The following is a 20,674-nucleotide window of genomic DNA, read 5'->3' as shown; positions in this document are numbered from 1 at the left end:
TCAACAATTTTGTGTTTCCAAACACTCTCAAACTAATGACTCCAAATAATGAATTCATTCGGTGTTGTGTTTTCTACCGATTTAGTCAACCAATGTTTTGAGATTTATTCGTGGATTCCGCTATCAATGGTTAAGTTCTCGTTTGTAAATTTCGCATTGCTATCGATAAGAATTCCAGCTCTAGGTTTTAGTTGTTCATATGCAAATTCAGTAATAAACCAAAATTCGGAATCCACTTACAGTTTGCGGAATCCGCTTATATTTGCAAGTTCCGCGTACAAATTTTGCGGATTCCACTTAGATTTTGTGAAATGCCTTTACCGTTGCGGTATCCAGAACAGCTAGCTATATTTGCTTGTTGCAAAATCCGCGACCTAACAAATGTGCCGACAAAAGTTACTTCTACAGGTGTTTGTACGCCAAATCCACGGAAGTAGAAGATTTGTCTATGGAATCCAGGAACATACAGACACAAAATTGTGCGCCTATCCAGTGCACAGTTTTGCCTCGTAATGGTCGAGTGATGCGTCATATTAAAGCTGTTGCAGCCGTGATTCGAACGAAATTGAACAATTTTCGAAAAACGTTCCCAGTTTCGAGTGAAACTTTTTGAGTTTCAGTCTAACTTCGAACAAGTAAAGCAATCCAGTACTAAAATTAGGACTTTTTAGTGCTTCATAGGCAAAAAATTAGCTTTTTTAGCGCTGCTGCCTGGGCAGAAAATGAGATGCTCGTATTTTAAAAAATAGTTTTGAAATTTTGTTTTAGTTTTTTTGTTTGTTTTTATTCATGCTTTGGAAAAAAGATATCGATCATGCCTAATTCACTGAATTTCAACAGGTTTGTATAGCTTTCTCATCAAAAACTACCATTTGAAATTGAAAAAAAAATAAATGTAGTTTTTTATGGGTATGGTCGGAACATTCGGTGCTATTTGTAACTTAGTCGCGCAGAATATATCTCTGTTTTGTGAAAAAAAGCGAAATGATTAAAAATATGTGACCAAAACAACTGGTGTTTATAATCATATACTTTGCTCGGCGATATGCACAAAAGTGCGTTAGAGTGCTAACAAAAGTGCGTTTGATGTTAATGGGGTTATCTGTGAGGTCGTAGGGGATAGTGAAATATTGTGTGAGCTTCAGCTTAGGTTTTGAGATTTTGGCTCAAGTGATTTTTCATTTTTAAAAGTGTGTGGTTTATGGTGAACTCTGTGACGAGAGAATTTTAAAAGATTGTGTTGTAAAGATAGTTAGCCAAAGTCGTATATTTATTATGTGTATGTTATCAAAATAATGCTGGTGTGGAGTAGTCAACTGTAGTCAGTATATAAATAATTTTTAAGTGTGGAGTAGTCAGCCCCAACCATTTCGCTTGATATGGTAGGTGAAAGGGATCCCCTATCGAGTCAAGGTGAAAGGGATCCCCCACCTTGCCCTATCGAGTCAAGGATTGGGTTTAACCTGCTCTTGTTGTCATGGGGTATCAAACTGAACAAAAACGTGTTTCAGGATGGTCAGTGGTCAGTGTTATGGGGGGTGGGAATGGAACATTTTTAAAAAAAAAAGGTAGAACCAGGTGATATGGGTGCAAAAACTGTAGAATTGATAGATATGCTGATTTGCAGTGACGAGGTGCAAAAGGATCCACAAGAAAGGGATTCAGTCTGTCTGCTCAATAAGAAATGAAACGTTTTTTTTTTGTAATAAACATGGTGAAAATATGTTGGTTCTACTTTTTGCTTATTTTAATCATATCGCGTGGCAATTGTGGTTCTGGTAGCGTAAAATATTTTAATAGGCGGCTCCTATTTTTAAATTGTGTATTTCAATTTTTAGTTGTACTTGTGAAAATAAAGAGTTTGAAACGATTTTTGGTCTTAAGATGTCTCCGATTACTTTCTGTTTGGGTCCATTTGGTTTGTTATGTTGGATTTATCACATTTATTCGGCTGCCATTAAATAAAGTCATGCCGTGCTTATCAAGTGTCATGCCGTGCATATATCGGCACGTTTCTATGCGCTGCATTTTCCATTTAAGTTACCAAAGTGGTGTCAAAGCCATTCACCAGCCGTGATTTTTGTCTAGGTTCTCACGATGCTAGCTTAGGTAATCTGTCTGTATTTCGGTTTACGCTACAGACCTAACGTTTTTGCTATTTTTCCATATCAATGCTGATCTTTTTTAAAAACCTTATATGAAAGGTTTTTTTTCTCAATATCATTAGTTCAAATCATATCGTAAATTGTTTGAACAATCAGCCGTGTCACTTTTTCTAAGTTTCATATTTAATTTACTAGTCGCGTTTATCAAGTTTTAACAATCTCAGAGTTTTAACAACAAATGGCATGGAAGAGAGCAGCGTATTGAAATAAACTGATAAATGCGCGGCATGACATCAAATCATCAAAAACCCAAAAGTTTGAAGCATAGTAAACTGAAAGTACTTACAAGGTCTCACTAAGTAGCTTGTTAACCTAGTTCAAATTGATTCCAAGTTTGGGCAAACTAAGAATTTATAAAACTAACTTATAGTTTAAAACGAGGATGTAGCACAAAGAATTCCGCCCACAACAACGCAAAAAGAATGGTATCTTTTTTTTTCCAATTTTTGTTGTTTTTTTATTCGTGGGATTGTATATGAAAGGCTAGAGCTAAGGTTTGTTCGAAAGTAGCAGGAGCTAAGGTAAATTCCACTACAGTTATTTTTTTTTTCAAAAACTGGAAAACACCAAATTGTCAGAAAAAACTAGCAGAAACGATATTATGTTGTCTTGTGATACTTTCATTTTGTCAACACAGCGCTTAAAGAATCTTCAAAAAACAGTTTTACTGACGCAAAATCAAGTTTTCATGGCTTACTCAAATCGTTTTTGCTCTATTACAAGCCTGCTTGCATGCTTCATTTGCTCGCAATCAGGCTAAAAGCAAAAATTCAAACCATTTTTTTTTCACAACTGAGAAAAACTAATTGAAAAATTTAAGGTTATTTGACTCAGGATTGAAATGAATCAATTTTTCTAATGAATTAGTGGTACAAGATTTTTTATGGCGAAAACTTTTAAAAAACTAAGACAAAGTAACTTACCACTTTCGGTCAGAAAAAAGTATGTGCTCAAAACTAGTTGCAAAATTTGCTGGTATAAAAACCAGCCGAAGTATCAACCATTTGATAATACGTAAGTGCTATATAATGGCTATGTAAAAATTATGCAACTGTTACGAAAGTTAGTCAAATTCATTCATTTGATGTATCTTTTTGGCTGGCTTATATACCCCGCGCATTTTTGGTTGGTTTATACTTCGGCTGCTTCATTTACTCTCACAAACCTTGATGTTCGTCAACAGAAATGAAGTCCAGAAACTTGAAAACTGTTTTTTTCTTTTTCAGCCAAAAACTTAAACCATGAATCGGTATTTGAACCACTTTTTTAAGTTTTCGTATTTCAGCACAGAATTTCACTACAGTTGAATACTTACTTTCCTCCTCGGCAATTGAAAAATATAATTGTATGAGAGTAATGATAAAAAATTAACAATTCTTCGGCTTCTGAGAGCTTACCGTCCGTGCCAATCATACCAAAATGACAACGTTTCATTGGCCTCTTGGATGCTAATCTGATTTTTCCATGAGTTAATAGTTGCTTTGTCATGTGTCAGTGTTAGCAAGCAGTTGTTGCTTTGGAATCTAAGCTTAATATTAAGAAAGCGCACAATTACAACCAGAAGCGTTTTAAAAAATGCCGAAGTACAACATCACCGAAATCTAAAAACTGTTCAACGGTGGCGAATGTGGCTCATTTTTGGCAGCACTGATTTTTTCGTCACTGTTGTACTTGGGCAATGTTGTAGTATCCCTAACAACCAAGTCGGAGTTTGTTAAAATTTCTGTAACTTGCAGAAAAACTGACTAAATGCATGCTGAAAAGTTTCAGAAGCTTAATTTAAAAAAATTTTGTTAATTTTCGACTGAAGAACAATTTTCGAAACAAAAGAAATTTAGTCGAAACAATTTAAAATGGCAGTAGAATAAGTTACAGCTTATCCATTTAAGGAATACTTTTGCTATCGGCAATTTTCATCGAGCAAGAATTAAGAGCCATTTAAACACTTGATCGTGTCAAGCAAAAATTAATATTTTTTGAATGATACTGAAGAGTCAGTGTTTTAATTACTTTTTTGTTTTCGGCTGTTTTATTTTATTCTCCAAAAAATTTGTGACGCAAAATTTATTTTTCCTTGATGAGCCACCACTAATGTATTTATTAAACTGAAAAACTCCATTTAATAATTGTCTGACAGGCCATTAATTATTTTTTACTATTAGCAGAGTTCCTATTAGAACAAAAAGCCGGAAAAAAAGCAAATCAGGCTAAGTTTTTTGCAAAATTCCTCTCTTAGCTTGAAAAGAACAAGATTTTTAAGTTTTAACCGGGCACAATGGTACAAAAAACGATGGACTGGGAATACAATCTCCCCGGGCAGTGAGCAAACTTCCGCTAACTTCCATTGTTGAATAAAGTTTTTTTCTTTACCTCTGAATGTATAGTTCTTTTTTTTCTATTAAAACAGCTGAAATAAAATCCAATAATTTTTGAACGCTTTTGGCGTCAGTAGCCCGGCGCTGGGTCGCATTATGTGCGTGTCACCACACTGCACCGGTATATTGTGTCTCGGTTCTGGCAAGTACGTAATACGTCTAGGCTCATTGCATTGCGGCATCTAGTTAAAACTCTGCCTCAAGTCTCTTAAGTGAGAAACCGTAAAATCATGTTTGCACACCTCTTTTGCACACCTCTTGCGATTCCATAAAAAACATGCACGAGATCAACTTAATAAACATACTTTTCTGAAAAACTTACAAATACCAAATGTCTCGGAAGTTTCATGAGGAAAAAATTTCAAAAATTCGAACAACAACCGCTTCTCAAACACACATTAAAACACAGAGGCAAAAAGGAACCAAATACAAAAACACAGAGACAGATACAACACAGAGACAAATACAAAAAAAAACATAAGTCGACAACCTTTGAGCGGACACAAGTTGATCCGAAAATAATTATTATATAAAAAAATCTTTTAAATCCCACCTAAAAGTACAATGAACATCACTTGCAGTGAAAGCTACTTACAGCACAAGAAAAATCGGTAATGCATCAACTAAGCCGACAATCTTTGAGCAGACACCAGTAGAGCCGAAAAAAAAGATTTCATGAAAAAAAAGTAAATCTTTCAGGTTCCCCCTGATGCTAGAATGAACAACACTTGCACTTGCAATGAGAGTTGCTCACAGTAAAAGCAAAGTCCGTGATGAGGCAACTTAGCTGACAAAATTTGAGCAGACAAACCAGTCTGACAATGCAATTTTGACCAAAATTCTTTCTCAACTGCATACAAAAAAAACAAGGTTCGGCACAAAAAATTAAGGAGACGTGATTTCCAAACCTAAAAAGAAAAAGCGACGGCCTTACCCCTAGATCAATTGGGCAGAAACTTGAAAGATTGTTAGAGTTCAATATTAAAGAAAAGATTTGTAAAAAGAACAGAGTAAAGACGAGAAAAAATAATGCCACAAAAAGTTTTGAGCTATAAAGTTTTAATTTTTTTTTAAAAAATACAAACGCATGAGTATATAACTAACTCTCGAAACTAAGCAACATAATTTGATTCAGTTGAGAAAACAAAAGCCCAATAAATTGTACCCGATATAACAAACTGAATTTAGAAAAAAGGCAAAATAAGCCGAGGAAAACTAGGACAAAAATCACGAGAACCTGTTTTTTTTTCAAGAAACGAACATCAACTAATTACCACCTAAATGATAGTAGTTTGCTTGATAGTTTCAAGAAACTGAGTATGTCATCAGTTTGCAAGTCAGCCGGCGTGAAACTTACCAGTCCTACTAAAATAGACCATTCTGTGAATTAAAATGTTTATGGGAAAAAATCTAGTACCCGATAGCGACACCCATGTTCATCGCAAGGGTAAATATTGAACAGCGAGGAGGTATCAGTTGCAACACAAACGCAAAGCAACACATTCGCTCAAGATTCACAAAAAAATTTGTCATACAATTCCATATAAGAATATAGTTTTATACGAATATTGTATACTGCCATAAAAATTCGAAGATTGCGGAAACAAGTTTTTGTTTTTCTTTTGAGTCGCTTAAACATTTCCCTGCTCGAAAAAACATTTTGCAAAAAAAAAAATTGCATGAACAAAAAGACGATATTTGTCACTTATGTTCCAGATTCAATTTTTCCCACAATTAACCTACTATGACTAGAAATAGTTGCTATCCAAATAGTACATTTATTCAAAATGCGTGAAAACACCCAAAAATAGAATATTTTTTGAAACTATCTTGAAGATTTTGCCAATTTTAACCATCTAGAATAAAGTTTTTGGCCGTAAAACAGATATAGTAACCGGTTGCACTAATACTTTCGTTTATCTTCTTTATAGAGTCTATGTGCTAACATCATATGGTTACTGGATTTTTCAGCAAAACCGTTTATAAGACAAACTTAAAAACTTTTTGAAAGTTTGATAACTTTTCGCATTTTTACGAAAAGCCTCCCGAAGTTTCACAAAAAAATAGCTTGAAAATGTTCAGAACAAGAAAAAACTTAGAAAAAAAACTACTACTCGCTCTTTCATTTTAATGACATTTCAGATTTGGCTGGGTAGTTTTCGAAAAAAAAAGATTCCAAAAACCAATCAAAAACTCAAAAAATTTATTTTCCTATATCCATAAACTTTTCTCTAATAAAGCATCGGAATACCTTCTGCTTTCGACAACACTTGATTTTTAGATTGAAGATTTTCGCACCAGGGTTTCATAGGTTGAACACTTTTATCAGATTTAGCAAGTAAGTTTAGAGAAAAGTGACAAAAATTCTTAAAAAACTGTAAGAATTTATAAAGGAAACTTTTCGAAGTCTATATCAACTTTTCTACAAAAAAAGGGTTAAACCGATTATGCAATAAAAATCTCAGCACCATGTTAGTCTTATTGAAATATCAGTTTCAGAATCAGCAGTATGACTGTGCAAAAAATTGGCAAATTTTCAAAAATTGGACACTTTCTAAGGCCATTTTTTTTTCAAAACTCAGGGCACAGTAAGATTTGCATACATGATTTGTTCTTTCAGTTGAACCCATTACCTCCAATTTGACAGAGTAGTTTTTGAGAAAAGTAAAACTTTTGATGATTAACAAAAATGTCAAAGAATGGGCCTGTTTGAGGCCATAATTTATGTTCTAACAAATTTGGGGAATATCCGCTTGAAACAGGTAGATCCTCATAAATTGTTTCAATTAAAACCTTCTTCTCAGATTTGAGATCTCATATCTGGAAAAAAAAGAAAACACAAGACCAATAGGCCAACCTGAAAGGTTACAAGCAAAAATTTTGCAATGGTACAATTTTTTTAAAAAAATTGCTATTAGTTTTTAAGAAAAACTGAAGTTTCTGTAAAAAAAGTAAAAGTTTTCCTAAGGTTAGCAAAAAAAGAAAAACAAATCACAAACATTTTCAAAATTAATGTTTTTTGTTCAAACATGACCTAATACCAGCGAAAAATGAAGCAGCAACATACGCCATCAATTCCTTTTCGCTTTAATAAGCTTTACATGATGAAATTGAACCAAAAATGTCACCAAATGAGCACTTTTTTGCGTTTTAGGTTAGGAAAAAAGTATTTGTAATACTACATTACGGCTGGCATGCGTAAACAGTGAGATGTCCAATTGCGATCACTTTTTTAGCAGCCTTTTCACAAAGTAAATTAGACGGCTTTGAAACATTCAGAATTTTTTAGCTGCTGAATGAAATCAAATCTTAGTTAAATAAATGAGCAAAAATTCATCAATTCGTTTCCCTTCTTTATAGATTCTATGACCTAACATCATATGGTTACTGGATTTTTCAGCAAAATTGTTTAAAAGACAAACTTAGAAACTTTTGATAAGTTTTCGCATTTTTACGAAAAGTCACCCGAAGTTTTATACAATAATTGTTTTAAAATGTTCAGAAAGTTTTGAGCAACATTACTCTTGCGAAACAAGCTGAAAAATTGTTTTAATTTTTTTTATGAAGGGTCTGTGCTATAGACTTAAAATGTTGAAAACTTCACGCAAGAGTTTAAAAAAATGTGTTACGCTTCGCAAAGACTAGCCAGAACACGACAAAAAGCAGCTCTGTAAAGTGCAATAAAAAAGTAGAAATAAGCCTCAAATTAGTTTAAAAAATCGGTTACGCCTCGGATTCGAACCTACAGCCTACTGCGACTTACAATCTATGAGTCTCACGCAAAAACCACTCAGCCACGGACGCTCAAACAAACAAACACTACCCGCAAATAAAGCAGTGAATTTCCAATGCTACAGTGAAGTTTCCATACAAGTGAAGACTTTCAATGAACACTTAGATTGCGAGTTACGTTAGAAAAAAAAGCTCGTACTATTACACTAACGATCGCACGCTGGCTAAAATTCAGGTGTGATAAGAAGAATGGAAAAATCAACCATTTCAGTTGTAAGTGACATGCAAAAAATTCTAGAAATGGGGTTTTTAAAATACATGCGGTTGCAACTCTGAAGCTAAAACCTAGTTTTAAACCTATTTCTTGACAAAAACAAATACTAAATCTAAATTGATGATTTAAATAGAACGGTAACTACTTTCCAAATAATAACCCTTAGATTTTGAGAACATTACAAGTCTCATAAAATTATTGAGACATTTCAACGGAACACACAAATTACGATTGATTAAAAGTGATATGCGAAAAACTGTAGATTGCGGTGTAATCACTCGGAATAGAAACAATAGTAAGAGCCTTAAAAGTATTACAATGGGTTCCGTTCAAACTATGAATTATATAAAAGCTAAGATTTATATATTGGAAATAGTAGTATGACTTTTCAGTTTCTTTGACCATTGCGCGCCCCCATATTGCTGCGTCCTCCATTGTTAGGGTTCACATACAAATTCTGACTCATCGGTGGTTTGTGACTAGATCCAGCGGATCCTCTGCCTCTACTGGGGACATCCATGCCTGGCTGACCTTGAGGCTGCAACCAGTCAGATGGGTGGGGGCTAATGGTACAGACTCCAACTATTCCCCACTTCAGGTTCGTCAGCATCATTCTGCAGGCCTTGGTCCACATTTCAGAGGATGTCTTGCCGGGACAGACGGAATAGCCGTTTTCCGATCCTTGTTTCTCGTAGATAATCTCTCCTCGCATCGGATAAGGCAGTCGGAACTCTTTCAACATAAGTAACATGGAGTTAATAAATTCAACATGAACTAGTAAACTTTCGAAAAACGGCAGTTCATTTTTTCAAATTTCACTTACTACAATGATTTTTGCGAATATGGGCTTTCATGCTTTTAAAACTTTTGAAAACTTCAACTAAATATTCAACCCAAAATTGGCTTTGTGAGATCTCTTTTAATTTAACGTTTTTGGACAACTTTGGATCGATCTACCCCTCGAATTGTGTACTATCGACAAAAATCTGAACGTAAAACATGGCTGAATGGGGATGTTTTGAGAGGTCAGGGGTCAAAGCCTATATTCAGTCTGTAATTATCTTATTACTAACCTGAATTCTTCTGTTCGAGTGTAGCCCTAAACTGGTCTAACACATTGAGGAATGCCTTCATACCACTGTCTATGCTACTGTCGTAGAAGAATTTGTTGCCCCCTTCACTGTACAGTGCAAATCTCTCCCTCACCACTGCCCCTCCCCCATTCGCGCCAGAGGGATGCACCGCCTCAATATAGGATCGAGCGCCACAAGGAACGAGCCTAAATTGAAGAAAAAAAAACAGGTAAATCAAAAAGCCTGGTTCGAGTAACTTCAAATGAACATTTTCAAAATTTCATGACAATTATCATATCACTGATATCTTACTTTTGATTCGTCTATTGAAGGCAAGGAGGATCTTAAGAATCGTGCGTGTTATTTATTACGCATGTTCAGGTATCACGAATTTCTTTTCAGAATTAACTTTAAAATGGTCACGAGCTTTGTTTACTTCGCGAATAAGGAACATTGTGTCCGCTTCTGAAACTTTAAGCAACAATCCGTAGCTAAGCATACGACCTTACTGCCGCCAAAACGTTCTACCACAGAGGCGAAGCTGCAGTTCGCAAAACAAGCGAGAAACCGTTAACAAGTAGCTCTTAAAAGTCAAAAACAAGTTGAAATAAGAAAAGAACGGACAGCCTCGAAAACCTTGCCGGAATCAAACCTCTAGCAGCAGATTAGGAGTCTCACGTTCTTGCCCCTGCGCCATGATTGTTTGGAAAATTACTAACTACAGCTACCATACATAGCCAACAGACAGTTAGAAAAGAGTCAGGAACGCAAGTAAACAGAAAAAAAATATCGACTTGTTTTTTTTTGAAACTTTCGAATTTCGAAGAAAAAAAGATAAATGGCCTTTGAGCTCATTGGATTTTTAGATTAATTTATGATTGAAACTTTTTTGATAAAAATTAACCCAATATGAGAAAACTGGATTAATAGGTAAAATTTTTTATTTCGCTGTAATACTTGATAACTAAACGTTTATCGTACTTTTACAATTAGGCTACTGGATTATAGAGTTTCTCCTCCTTTTAGCAGGAGAAATGAACTAGAAATAGAAATCAAATGTCAAACCGCGAAAGAAATTAATTTCAGCCTAACAAATTTTAAAACTTTTCCTAAAAAAAGCAAAAAAAATCATCAAGACACTACGTTCATCGACGCTTAATGAAGCAGCTTCAGCGCATAACCTTTCGATTGAACCTAGTAACTTTTGAGAACGGAGACTTAAGGATTTCCCGTCTGATTTTAAGCGCCAAACTTTAATTTCACAAGTAACTTGAAGTTAAATTGACACTACCACAAACGATTCAAGCGATGAAGAGGTCAAATAATAGGCAATTTTAAAGACAATACCTGATTGCTTACAACAATTGCGAAAATCCGTTTTTGCAGGGGATACCTCTACAACTTGTTCTTCGATTGAACCCTTATTCTCAGACTTGGCACCGTAGTAGAGGAAACCAAAAAGTTCCAAAAACAACACAGTTAATTATCAAAAAATCCACAAAATGGGTGAAAATTTCTCCCTGTTGAAATTTTAAAAGGTCTTCGGGTAAGTAAAGAAGACACTAGCAGAATATGTGGCACAAGGGGAGTAGCCGGTCTTTAAATCCCACTAACCTGAAAAAAAAGTTGACACTTAAGTAGCACCAATAATAGCGACTTGGGTTTGAACAAAAAGTGGCCTTGTAGTATCACACTACGCTCCGCTTGTCTAAAGAACAGAATAATAAACTTCGGTCAACACTTCGGTTCTAAAATGCGTTTCACCATGAAAATTTGTGCATACTTCCATAATCATACTTTGTTGAAGCACCGAATGAGAACGGAGACTAAAGGATTTCCCGTCTGATTTTAAGCGCCAAACATTAATTTCACAAGTAACTTGAAGTTAAATTGACACTACCACAAACGTTTCAAGCGGTGCTTTTAAGCTCCTTCATAGGGAATCGATCGTGCAATACATTTAATGTGTAATCAAAACTTGCGTGTATATGTTTGGCTGGAAGTTGAGTTTCGTAATGAGACAGTGAAGAAGCAAACATGACTGGCCCAGTGCCATATTGATCTCACTCCATTCCACCCTCCCACTGCTAGCCCCTCCCCCCGCCTAAATCAAAACCAGTCCGCACATTCAACGATGGTCCCGTAAAATTTAAAACTTTGAACCTGAACCACATTAGCTCTAAGTTAAGACCCTTTACACGACTCATCATGATCAGTTTATGAAAAAAAAAATTGAAATTCGAAAATTTGTGCAGCGCAGTTCCTGGAGAATTCTTAATAGTTTTATAGTGTCCGAAGCTTTAGGAGCCAGTTAGCATAGAATGACTGGATGGAGACTTCAGTTGAGTATTGGAGCTGCTTAAAATTGTCAGATATTCACACTGACAATAGAGTGTAGTTCCATTGCGTATTTCAAAGCTTTTAATACACCATCAACAGACCACTTTAAAAACTTTACTGGAATGGAGGAAACCATATATACAATTGCTTTTTTCCAGTGGATCTAATTAATAAACACCCCCCCCCCCATGGTACGTACAATCTACTGAAGAATATCTAGCACTGAGTCACAAAAGGTAAATAAATAAGACAATAAGACTATGATCAAGAAACTTTTCATTTTTCGTTGAAAAAAAAACAAGTCGCAATTCACCTGAGTGTCATTGTTCAGTTTGCCCAGTCTGAATCCATTTATCGTTCCAAACTTATGGTCGTGGTGCCATATGTTGAACACTAAATTAAACACGTTAGTTTTCTTCAAGTCATTGAAATGGTCTTCAGAGAATTTGAGCTGTTCGGTCACGCTTCTCAACGATGTTTCCAGTTCATAAATTTCCTGCTCCAGCTCATTGTTTTCGATGCTCAACCTAAATACAATCAATACTCATCACTTTGGAGGAGCGGCGGTGAAGTCGCTAAGGTCTCCAACTCTCAGTCGAAGTTCGGCGGTTGGAGGACCACAATGACTAGCGTAAGTAGCTCTTTTTTAGGTATACAACAGCGGTTCCCCGTTTAAGCGCTGCTCAGTTCAGATGTTAAACATTTCCCGTGGGGATAAATGCGCTTTACTTGTTCTAGCGGCTTTCAAAGTGGAGCAACTATTGCAAAAAAAAGAATGATAAAGTCAGATGAGTTCCACTCAAAGGCCAAGCTGCATTTCGCAAACACAAGCAAAGCATGGCATTCGATAGTGAAGTTTGTCTTCCTTTAACAAAGGAAAAGAACTGAACTTAAAAGACATCAAAAGTGAGCAGCAGTGGCAGCGTGATCACGACGCGCGGCCTTTAACTCAAAAGTCGTGGCGTTCGAAACACGCTTCGGTCTTTGTTGCAGGTGTCACAGTGTTATCCGCCTCCTAAAAGGAACCCGCTGCGGCAAAATGGATGACATTCCTCTCCTCCACGGAAAACCGCCCAAGGGTGAGCGGTGCGAGTTGGGCCGAGAGCTACTAAAAACATGGCCAAGAGGCAGTTGGAAAAGAGTCAATGAACGCAAGTTACCAGAAATACAACTAAAAGTAACCAGAAAAAAAAAAGAGTTGCTTTTTGAACAAATTTCACCTTTCGAAATTCAAAAAAACTGATAGACCTTGAAGATTTAATAGAACAAGTTATGATTGAAATTTTATGATAAAACTAACCCAATTTAAATAATGGATCAATAGATAAGATAACTAAATTTCATTTTCGAGAATAGAAGTCGATCACCTTTTTAAGACCTTTTCTTGTTCGATAATGGAGTTTGACCCTTTCACAAAAGAAATGAACTGCACTAGGGAAATTAAAAAAGAAACCCCACATCAAACCGAGAAACATCAAAGTTCAGCGTGAACAATATTTAGGACTTTTTCCTGAAAAAACATGACAAAGACCTATATAAGAGTCTACACTATACTCATTACTCTTAGAAATGTAACATAGCCAACTGACAGTTGGAAAAGAGTTTTGAAAGCAAAGAAACTGAAAAAAAAACAGTTGTTTCTTCAAAAATCTTTTGAATTTCGAAGTAAAAACAGATGACCTTCGAGCTTTTTGAGTTTGTTGATTAATTTATGATGGGCACTATTTAGTTAAAAATATATCAATTTCAGAAAACTGGATCAATTGGCAAAAATTTTGTTCGGCAGGGAAATCAGATAATTAATTTCCATTTTCGAAATTAGAAGTCGATCACGTTTTTTGTGACCTTTACACGTTTGCTGTTCGATAGTGGAATTTGACTTCCTTTTAACAAAGGTAAAGAACTGAACTTAAAGACGTGAAAAGTGAGCAGCAGTGGCCGCGTGATCAAGACGCGCGGCCTTTAACACAAAAGTCGTGGGGTTCGAAACACGTTTCGGTCACTGTTCCAGGGGTCACAGCGTCATCCGCATCCTAAAAGGAACCCGCTGCGGCAAAATGGATGACATTCCTATCCTCCACGGAAAACCACCCAATGGTGAACGGTGGGAGTTGGACCGGGAGCTACGTAAAACATGGCCAAAAGGCAGTTGGAAAAAAGTCAATGAATGCAAGTAACCAGAAATACGACTTAACGTAACCAAAAAAAAGACTTGCTTTTTGAAAAAATTTCACCTTTCGAATTTCAAAAAAAGATGACCCTAAATATTTAATAGAAAAATTTATGATTGACACTTTTATGATAAAACTAACCCAAATTAAAAAAAATGGATCAATAGATAATTTAATTTAATTTTTCGAGACTAAAAGTCGATCAAGTTTTTAAGACCTATTCTTGTTCGATAATGGAGTTTGACTCTCTCTCTCAACAAAAGAAATTAACTGCACTAGGGAACTTAAAAAAGAAACCCCACATCAAACCGAGAAACATCAAAGTTCAGCGTGAACAATATTTAGGACTTTTTCCTGAAAAACATCACAAAGACCTATAAAAGAGTCTACACTATATTCATTACTCTTAGTAATGTAACATAGCCAACTGACAGTTGGAAAAGAGTAATGAAAGCAAAGAAACTGAAAAAGAAACAGTTGTTTTTTCAAAAACCTTTTGAATTTCGAAGAAAAAACAGATGACCTTAGAGCTTTGTGAGTTTGTTGATTAATTTATGATGGTCACTATTTTGTTAAAAACATATCAATTTCAGATAACTGGATCAATAGGCAAAAAATTTATTCGGCCGGGAAATCAGATAAAGAATTTCCATTTTCGAAATTAGAAGTCGATCACGTTTTTTGTGACCTTTACACGTTTGCTGTTTGATAGTGGAGTTTGCCTTCCTTTTAACAATGGAAATGCACTGAACTTGAAAAGAAATCACAAGTCAAATCGCGAAATTGAGCATGAACAAATTTTAAGAAATTTTTTCCTGAAAAAAACAGCAAGACCTAAATAAGAGTACTCACCAGGTTTTTTTATCTTAAACAAACTTTTTCTATTGCAAAAAAAATCCACTTTTGAATCAATATTTCAAGCGCTATTTCTAACTTCATTTTTTCAAGTTGCGTATTTCAAAGTCTTTTTGTTTTGTATTGCATATTTTCGCATGCCCTGGGCAATGAAATATCAATTAAATAACTCAAAATTCAAAAATTTGTTAATTTCATAAAATTTTTTGTTTAAGAAATATGTTTGTTGCCGTTTTCAAATAATTTTACATGGAAAAACGTTAAAATTTTCGTGAACCTAAGCTTTGAGTACCAGGGTCTTTTTTGAAAATCTTTTCTTTCTTTGAAAGTCTTTTCCCGCACGTTATTTGAAATACAGAATGACATACATAGCGTCTAGTAAATTTTAAAAAAAACCAGGTGGCTTGCCTCGATTCAACTTAGAACAATTTCAAATTCGCTACTTACGCATCTAAAGAACGAAATACACCTCGCGTTAGTTATCCCAAATTGGGCGTTTTTAAACCAACATAAATTATCGAAAATGATCACAGGTCAAACTTGACCGACCAAGGCCACGTGAGTGAAATGAGCAGCCTTCAACACAAAGGTCGTGCGTTCGAATCCCATTTCGGTCATGGCTGGAGGGGTCTCAATGTGGGACCGGCTTCGTCAAAATGGATGACATGGATCTCCCTCAGGAAGGCAAGGCCCAAGAAGAAAGAAAGGACGTGGAGCCAAGGCAAAAAAAGGTGCAATACCTATTAACTATGAGCTGATGAAAAATATTTTAGATAACAAACGTCAGAAACGACTTCAGCCAAAATTTGACTAAAGAAAAAATCCACAGCGAGCACAAATGCTTTATTTATTCGAAAGTCGTCATTTAATCGAAAGTCGGCATATACAGCAGTACACCGATACTGAAACTGATTTATTCAAGTTAGGTTGGAAAAAAATGTGTTCGCATGTGTAAATCGTCTTAGTAGCAGTGAAAAATTAGTACGGGGCAGTACAACAGTGCCGAAAATGAAAACTTTGTTCAACAGTGCCGAAAATGAAAACTTTGTTCAACAGTGCCGAAAATGAAAACTTTGTTCAACAGTGCCGAAAATGAAAACTTTGTTCAACAGTGCCGAAAATGAAAACTTTGTTCAACAGTGCCGAAAATTTGAATAAATTTCAACATATTAAGTGCGGCAATCAAAAATTAAACAGCTATCGTTTACAATCTTAAGTAAAACTTTAAGATTTTGAGCGAGAAAATTTGCAATTCAGACGTTTTGGTGCCAAAATAATTGTTTAAATTTGCAGTTGCAGAAATGGGTCTAGGACAACGGGTGCCGGACATCAAGCCGACGGGACTTCAAGCCGAATTGTAAAATTAGGGACTTCAAGCCGAATAATTCAGTGCACTGTCATGAATAAAGCTTTTTATAGACTAAACGTGTCAAAATTTTAGAAAAGCAACATTTTACAGATGATAAAATAGCGTTTTGGGGTGCTTGTAAAGTTTTAATTTCGGCTTCAAGTCCCTTCGGCTTGAAGTCCCGTCGGCTTGTTGTCCTAGACCCTAGGACAACAAGCCGACGGGACTTCAAGCCGAAGAGACTTCAGGCCGAAAATTAAACTTTACAAGCGCCTCAAATCATTAATTTTTCATCTGTAAAACGTTTCTTTTCAAAATCTTAGGCTAGTTCAGTCCATAAAAAGCGTTATTTATGACAATGAATCACTTAGGATTGGCATTAGTTAATAATATCAGCCGTTTTTTGAAATGCATAAATTATAAACAAGAAAATTACCTTCAACCGTGTTTTATTTTTCAACTTTCCTTAACTTCATTTGGAGGTTTCAATTTCGTGAAAACGCTAATAATTACCGATTAAAGATCATGAAATTGAGAAATTCTTAAAAAAAGTTTTCAAATTAACCTTATTTCATTACTTAATGAGAAAATTTTTGGCTTGAAGTCCCTAATTTAACGATTCGGCTTGAAGTCCCGTCGGCTTGATGTCCGGCACCCAGTACAAATAGCCAGAAGTTTTAACAGAATGAATTCAAACTTAGGAATTTAGATTAACTTCCCATTAATGATATCTCTGAAAAGTAATCCGTCTCCAAGAAAACTGAAATGTTTTTCAATTGGGATTTCTTCTTTGAACAGTTTTGAATCAAACAGCGGTTCCGTTAACAGCAACAAAAAGTTACCCATTATTTATCTATTTGATACGAAAGCTCTTTTCTGTTAAACAGCCCATCTCAGATTTCAGTTATGTTGAGTTGAAACTTGATTGACCCCCCCCCCCCCCCCCCCCCATAAATCCGCTACTGCTGCATTACTTATTACTGAAATTTCGAATTTAACTTTGAGTAAGTATTGTCGAGCCTTTTCATTTCTGTTTTATTTGAGATTTCCAGATTTAGGCCGAATAACTTAGAAGATTCAAAATTTAACATCAAATTTGTTTTTATTAGCTTTCAAAAAATATTTAACATCTCAAAAATGCTACGTCCTAAGAGCTGAATATAATAGTTTCGGCTCTATATATAGTTAGTGCGAAATTTTTGGCATTATAATTGACTTTCAACGCTGTTATCAGACTGAAAAAAAAACGCTTTTGAGGTTGATTAGATTTTTGGCAATCTGTTGACGAAAGTTGAAATGCATTAAGCATTGGTTTCCGATGTCAAAACAAACAATTTTTAGTTTATTTCACTTTAGATTCTTTGCCCGAATCAATATCCATTACTTATAAACATATGATTGAAACGTACTCTGCCTCTTCGTGTAACATCTTTTTCTCCTCGGAGTCCAACTGTCGGCTGGTCTCCTCCAGCCCCCTCTTCTCGCTCTCCAACTCAGTCAACTCACCCAGCAACACTGCCTCCTCACTTCTAGAAAAACCAAGAAAAACATAGCCAACAAACAGTCAATGAATTTAAGTAAAACAGAAAAATATATACAACGTTGAAGCGCTCTACATTCAAGAATATTCGATAATCAATAATTTTTTAAATAAAACTAGGCTAGCCCAACAATAAAAAATTGGTACAAAAAGTAATTTGATCATTCCGCTGGTGAGAGCTATAAGTCATTCACGCTTTTCGCACTATAGTGCTGATTTAGACGGACAAAACGAACAATTTTTGAAACTTCACACACTTTTTCTCAAATTGGGAAGAGATTAGCAAAAAAAAAGAAGGGAACAAAAGTGGCTTTGAGTTTTACCGGAGCTATTATGAGGCAATTTCTTTTGAGAAATTCGGAACCAAAAAATTCCACCAAAAAAGATTCCTTTTGACTTTTTTAAGTTCATCAAGAATTCGCGAAAACTATCAACTTATTGATGAAGAAAAAATACTTAAAGAAGCCTACAAAGTTCCTGAAGTCTCCACAAATCTTGATGGCCAACAAATATCATTTTTACTAAATAAAACTTAACATCTTTGCTTAAATCCAAATTTAAAACGCTTTGTTAAAACAATTTGTTTCTGAATATCGCAAAATAAATTGCACAATAACAATTCTTGTAAAGTTTTATACAACTTCTGTTCTGTGTTCCAATGTTTTTCGTTTATCTCAGGATAACATAAATTAACACTGTATTTCCGCTTTCTTAATGGAAAAGCGTAATTTGCCTTCCTTTGAGCAAATGAATTCGAAGTGATTTTGAATTGAAACCAATGTGGCTGAATCTGATTGGCTAATAAGAGCCCAACAAATTCTTGCAATATGGTCAGGCATTTCAAATATTTCGAGCAAAGAAAAAAAATGTTGACGACACTTCTTTAAAAGTCAACTATTTCGAAACTTTCAGCAAGTAATTTAACGATTTCCCCACAGACATTTTTATTCTCGTCTACGTTCTACCCATACTGGACTATTGTACTGAACAAGGAATGCCGTCACTTGCTCATGCTGTTTCTACAACATTTTATAGCTAAGTCTTGAAATTGCGAAAAACTTAGCCATAGACATTTGGAAACGCTTGAACAAAAAGGAAACTATAAAATACTTATTCTTAATAATGGTTCTTTTTTCTATAGCGAAACTCAGAAAAAAAAACAACATCGTCATAACCTCTTTGAAATTCAAAAATATTTTGAATATTTTTCATAAAACTTACCTTTGGTTTCGTCAACGAAAAAAAAACTTTGTTCTCGGGTGTTTTAGTGGTGTCCTACAATTTAATGACATACAATTTAACACCGTAAATTTTAACACTTAGTCATTTCACTACTAAACAATTTAAATCGACAACAATATAACCCTTATTTCCAGTTTAACACATCACTATTAAAATTAATGCTGTATGAATTCCTTATCTTAACTCTTATCACAACAAAGTTAATCCTGCAATTAACGCACGCACCACAATGAAAAACTTGGTTTATCTTAGTTATACATGCTAAAAGGAGGCTTCCTAATTTACTTAAGACTCTTATCAACAAATTTGTAATTTATTTTCAATTAGACTTTTCGCTTAACCATTACGATTACTAAAAAAAGCTGCTTGTGCTAATTCATAACAATTTGCCGTAAAAATTCTGACAAAAATTAAATTCTGACAGTCACTTTATACTTTACTCAAGTGATAAGCAAACGCAAACAAACGGAAACGTAACTAAACGCAAGAACATGACTCGTGCCTTAGCAATTTAATCCCAGGACAATCGCCCTAATTTTCGGGATGCTAGGCTGGGACTACGGGCTGGCAAACCCTTTAGCTTTGCGTTTATGTGCCAAAAGTTCAAAAAAAGCTGACAAAGCGATCAGGTCATAAGTTTAAGTTCGAGAATGATTCTAAAAAATATTGATTTTTAGGCTTTTGGCATTGGTTAAACCTTTTTAAAATTTCTATACCGGCTGAAAATGTCTAGAAAATTAGGCCATATTTGTCAAAGGACGTCTAATTATTTGCGGGCTTTTGAAGTTCATTGAAATATTGCTTGTTTTTGGTTAATTTTGGAATGATTCATTGAAAATATTGGCAAGTCATTTCATTTTGGTTTGAAACGTTTCATTGAAATCATTTGCAAGGTCATTTCTGTTCAAAACTTACGCGAATTAAGTAGAGCGAATTTGTCTGGCTTTAAATGGCAAAAATTTCTCTCGTTTAATTCTTTGATGGTTACCGAAATCCCATTTGAAGTAAGTTTTCTTTTCATTTTGGATTAAACCGGTGTTAAGTCATAGAAATTGTTTTAAAATGTAGCGATGTTAAATTTCTAAGGCAACAAAAAGTAGGGAGTGAAATTGTAGGGTGTTAAGTTATTTAGAGTTAAAAAGGGGGGAACTGTTTTTGTTTTTTTACTTTCTTTGCAAAGGAAATTCTGTGCCACGAAAATCATCTAAGTGATTCTTATATCATATTGAAGCCACCTTAAGTCCTGATTCGAACAAAACTGAAAACAGAACGCATTCTTCCTTTACAGAACGCATTTGCTCCCAATTAGCCTAACTGATTAAAAACTCGAAAAAAAAAACGATTTGAAACCTTCAAATTTCCAATAACACAAAATATTAAGTTGAACTTACTAGGTCTCAAAAAATTTATAATGAACGAATTATTTCTTAAAGCTAGCCCAATTAAAATCCGATCAATAGTTGATTTTTCGCTGAAAAATCCAAAATTTGAAATCAACTTTCGAACCTTAAAGTCATTCGTGAATTTTTTTCGCGCAATTTCAACTTTCTTTACTCGAG

At 34.9% G+C, this 20,674-nt stretch overlaps 4 protein-coding genes across 4 annotated transcripts in view; 1 reads left to right on the top strand and 3 right to left on the bottom strand.

Moving 5' to 3' along the window:
- The window catches only part of LOC134857025 (uncharacterized), a 33,366-nt gene extending 29,820 nt beyond the window's left edge, over positions 1-3,546 (bottom strand). The window contains exon 1 of the mRNA XM_063873356.1: positions 3,481-3,546. The gene's annotated coding sequence lies outside the window, so the exon portion shown is untranslated. The remainder of the gene's footprint in view (positions 1-3,480) is intronic.
- LOC134848889 (pre-mRNA-splicing factor 38A-like) overlaps positions 1-20,674 on the top strand; it is a 273,870-nt gene that overhangs the window by 96,326 nt on the left and 156,870 nt on the right. The window lies entirely within an intron of this gene.
- Positions 1-20,674, bottom strand: part of LOC134848838 (lipase maturation factor 2-like) — a 181,307-nt gene that overhangs the window by 134,235 nt on the left and 26,398 nt on the right. The window lies entirely within an intron of this gene.
- The window catches only part of LOC134848849 (beclin-1-like protein), a 49,956-nt gene continuing 38,109 nt past the window's right edge, over positions 8,828-20,674 (bottom strand). Inside the window, exons 7-11 of the mRNA XM_063866361.1 lie at positions 17,743-17,862; positions 12,273-12,486; positions 11,602-11,723; positions 9,620-9,825; positions 8,828-9,278 (exon numbers count right to left, since the gene is read on the bottom strand). Of these exons, the coding sequence (XP_063722431.1) occupies positions 8,935-9,278; positions 9,620-9,825; positions 11,602-11,723; positions 12,273-12,486; positions 17,743-17,862 (1,006 nt within the window). The 3' untranslated portion in view covers positions 8,828-8,934. The remainder of the gene's footprint in view (positions 9,279-9,619; positions 9,826-11,601; positions 11,724-12,272; positions 12,487-17,742; positions 17,863-20,674) is intronic.

This window comes from Symsagittifera roscoffensis, chromosome 1 (genome assembly GCF_963678635.1).
Source record: "Symsagittifera roscoffensis chromosome 1, txSymRosc1.1, whole genome shotgun sequence".
NCBI classification, from domain to species: Eukaryota; Metazoa; Xenacoelomorpha; order Acoela; family Convolutidae; genus Symsagittifera; species Symsagittifera roscoffensis.
This window is presented reverse-complemented; position numbering and strand designations above follow the sequence as displayed.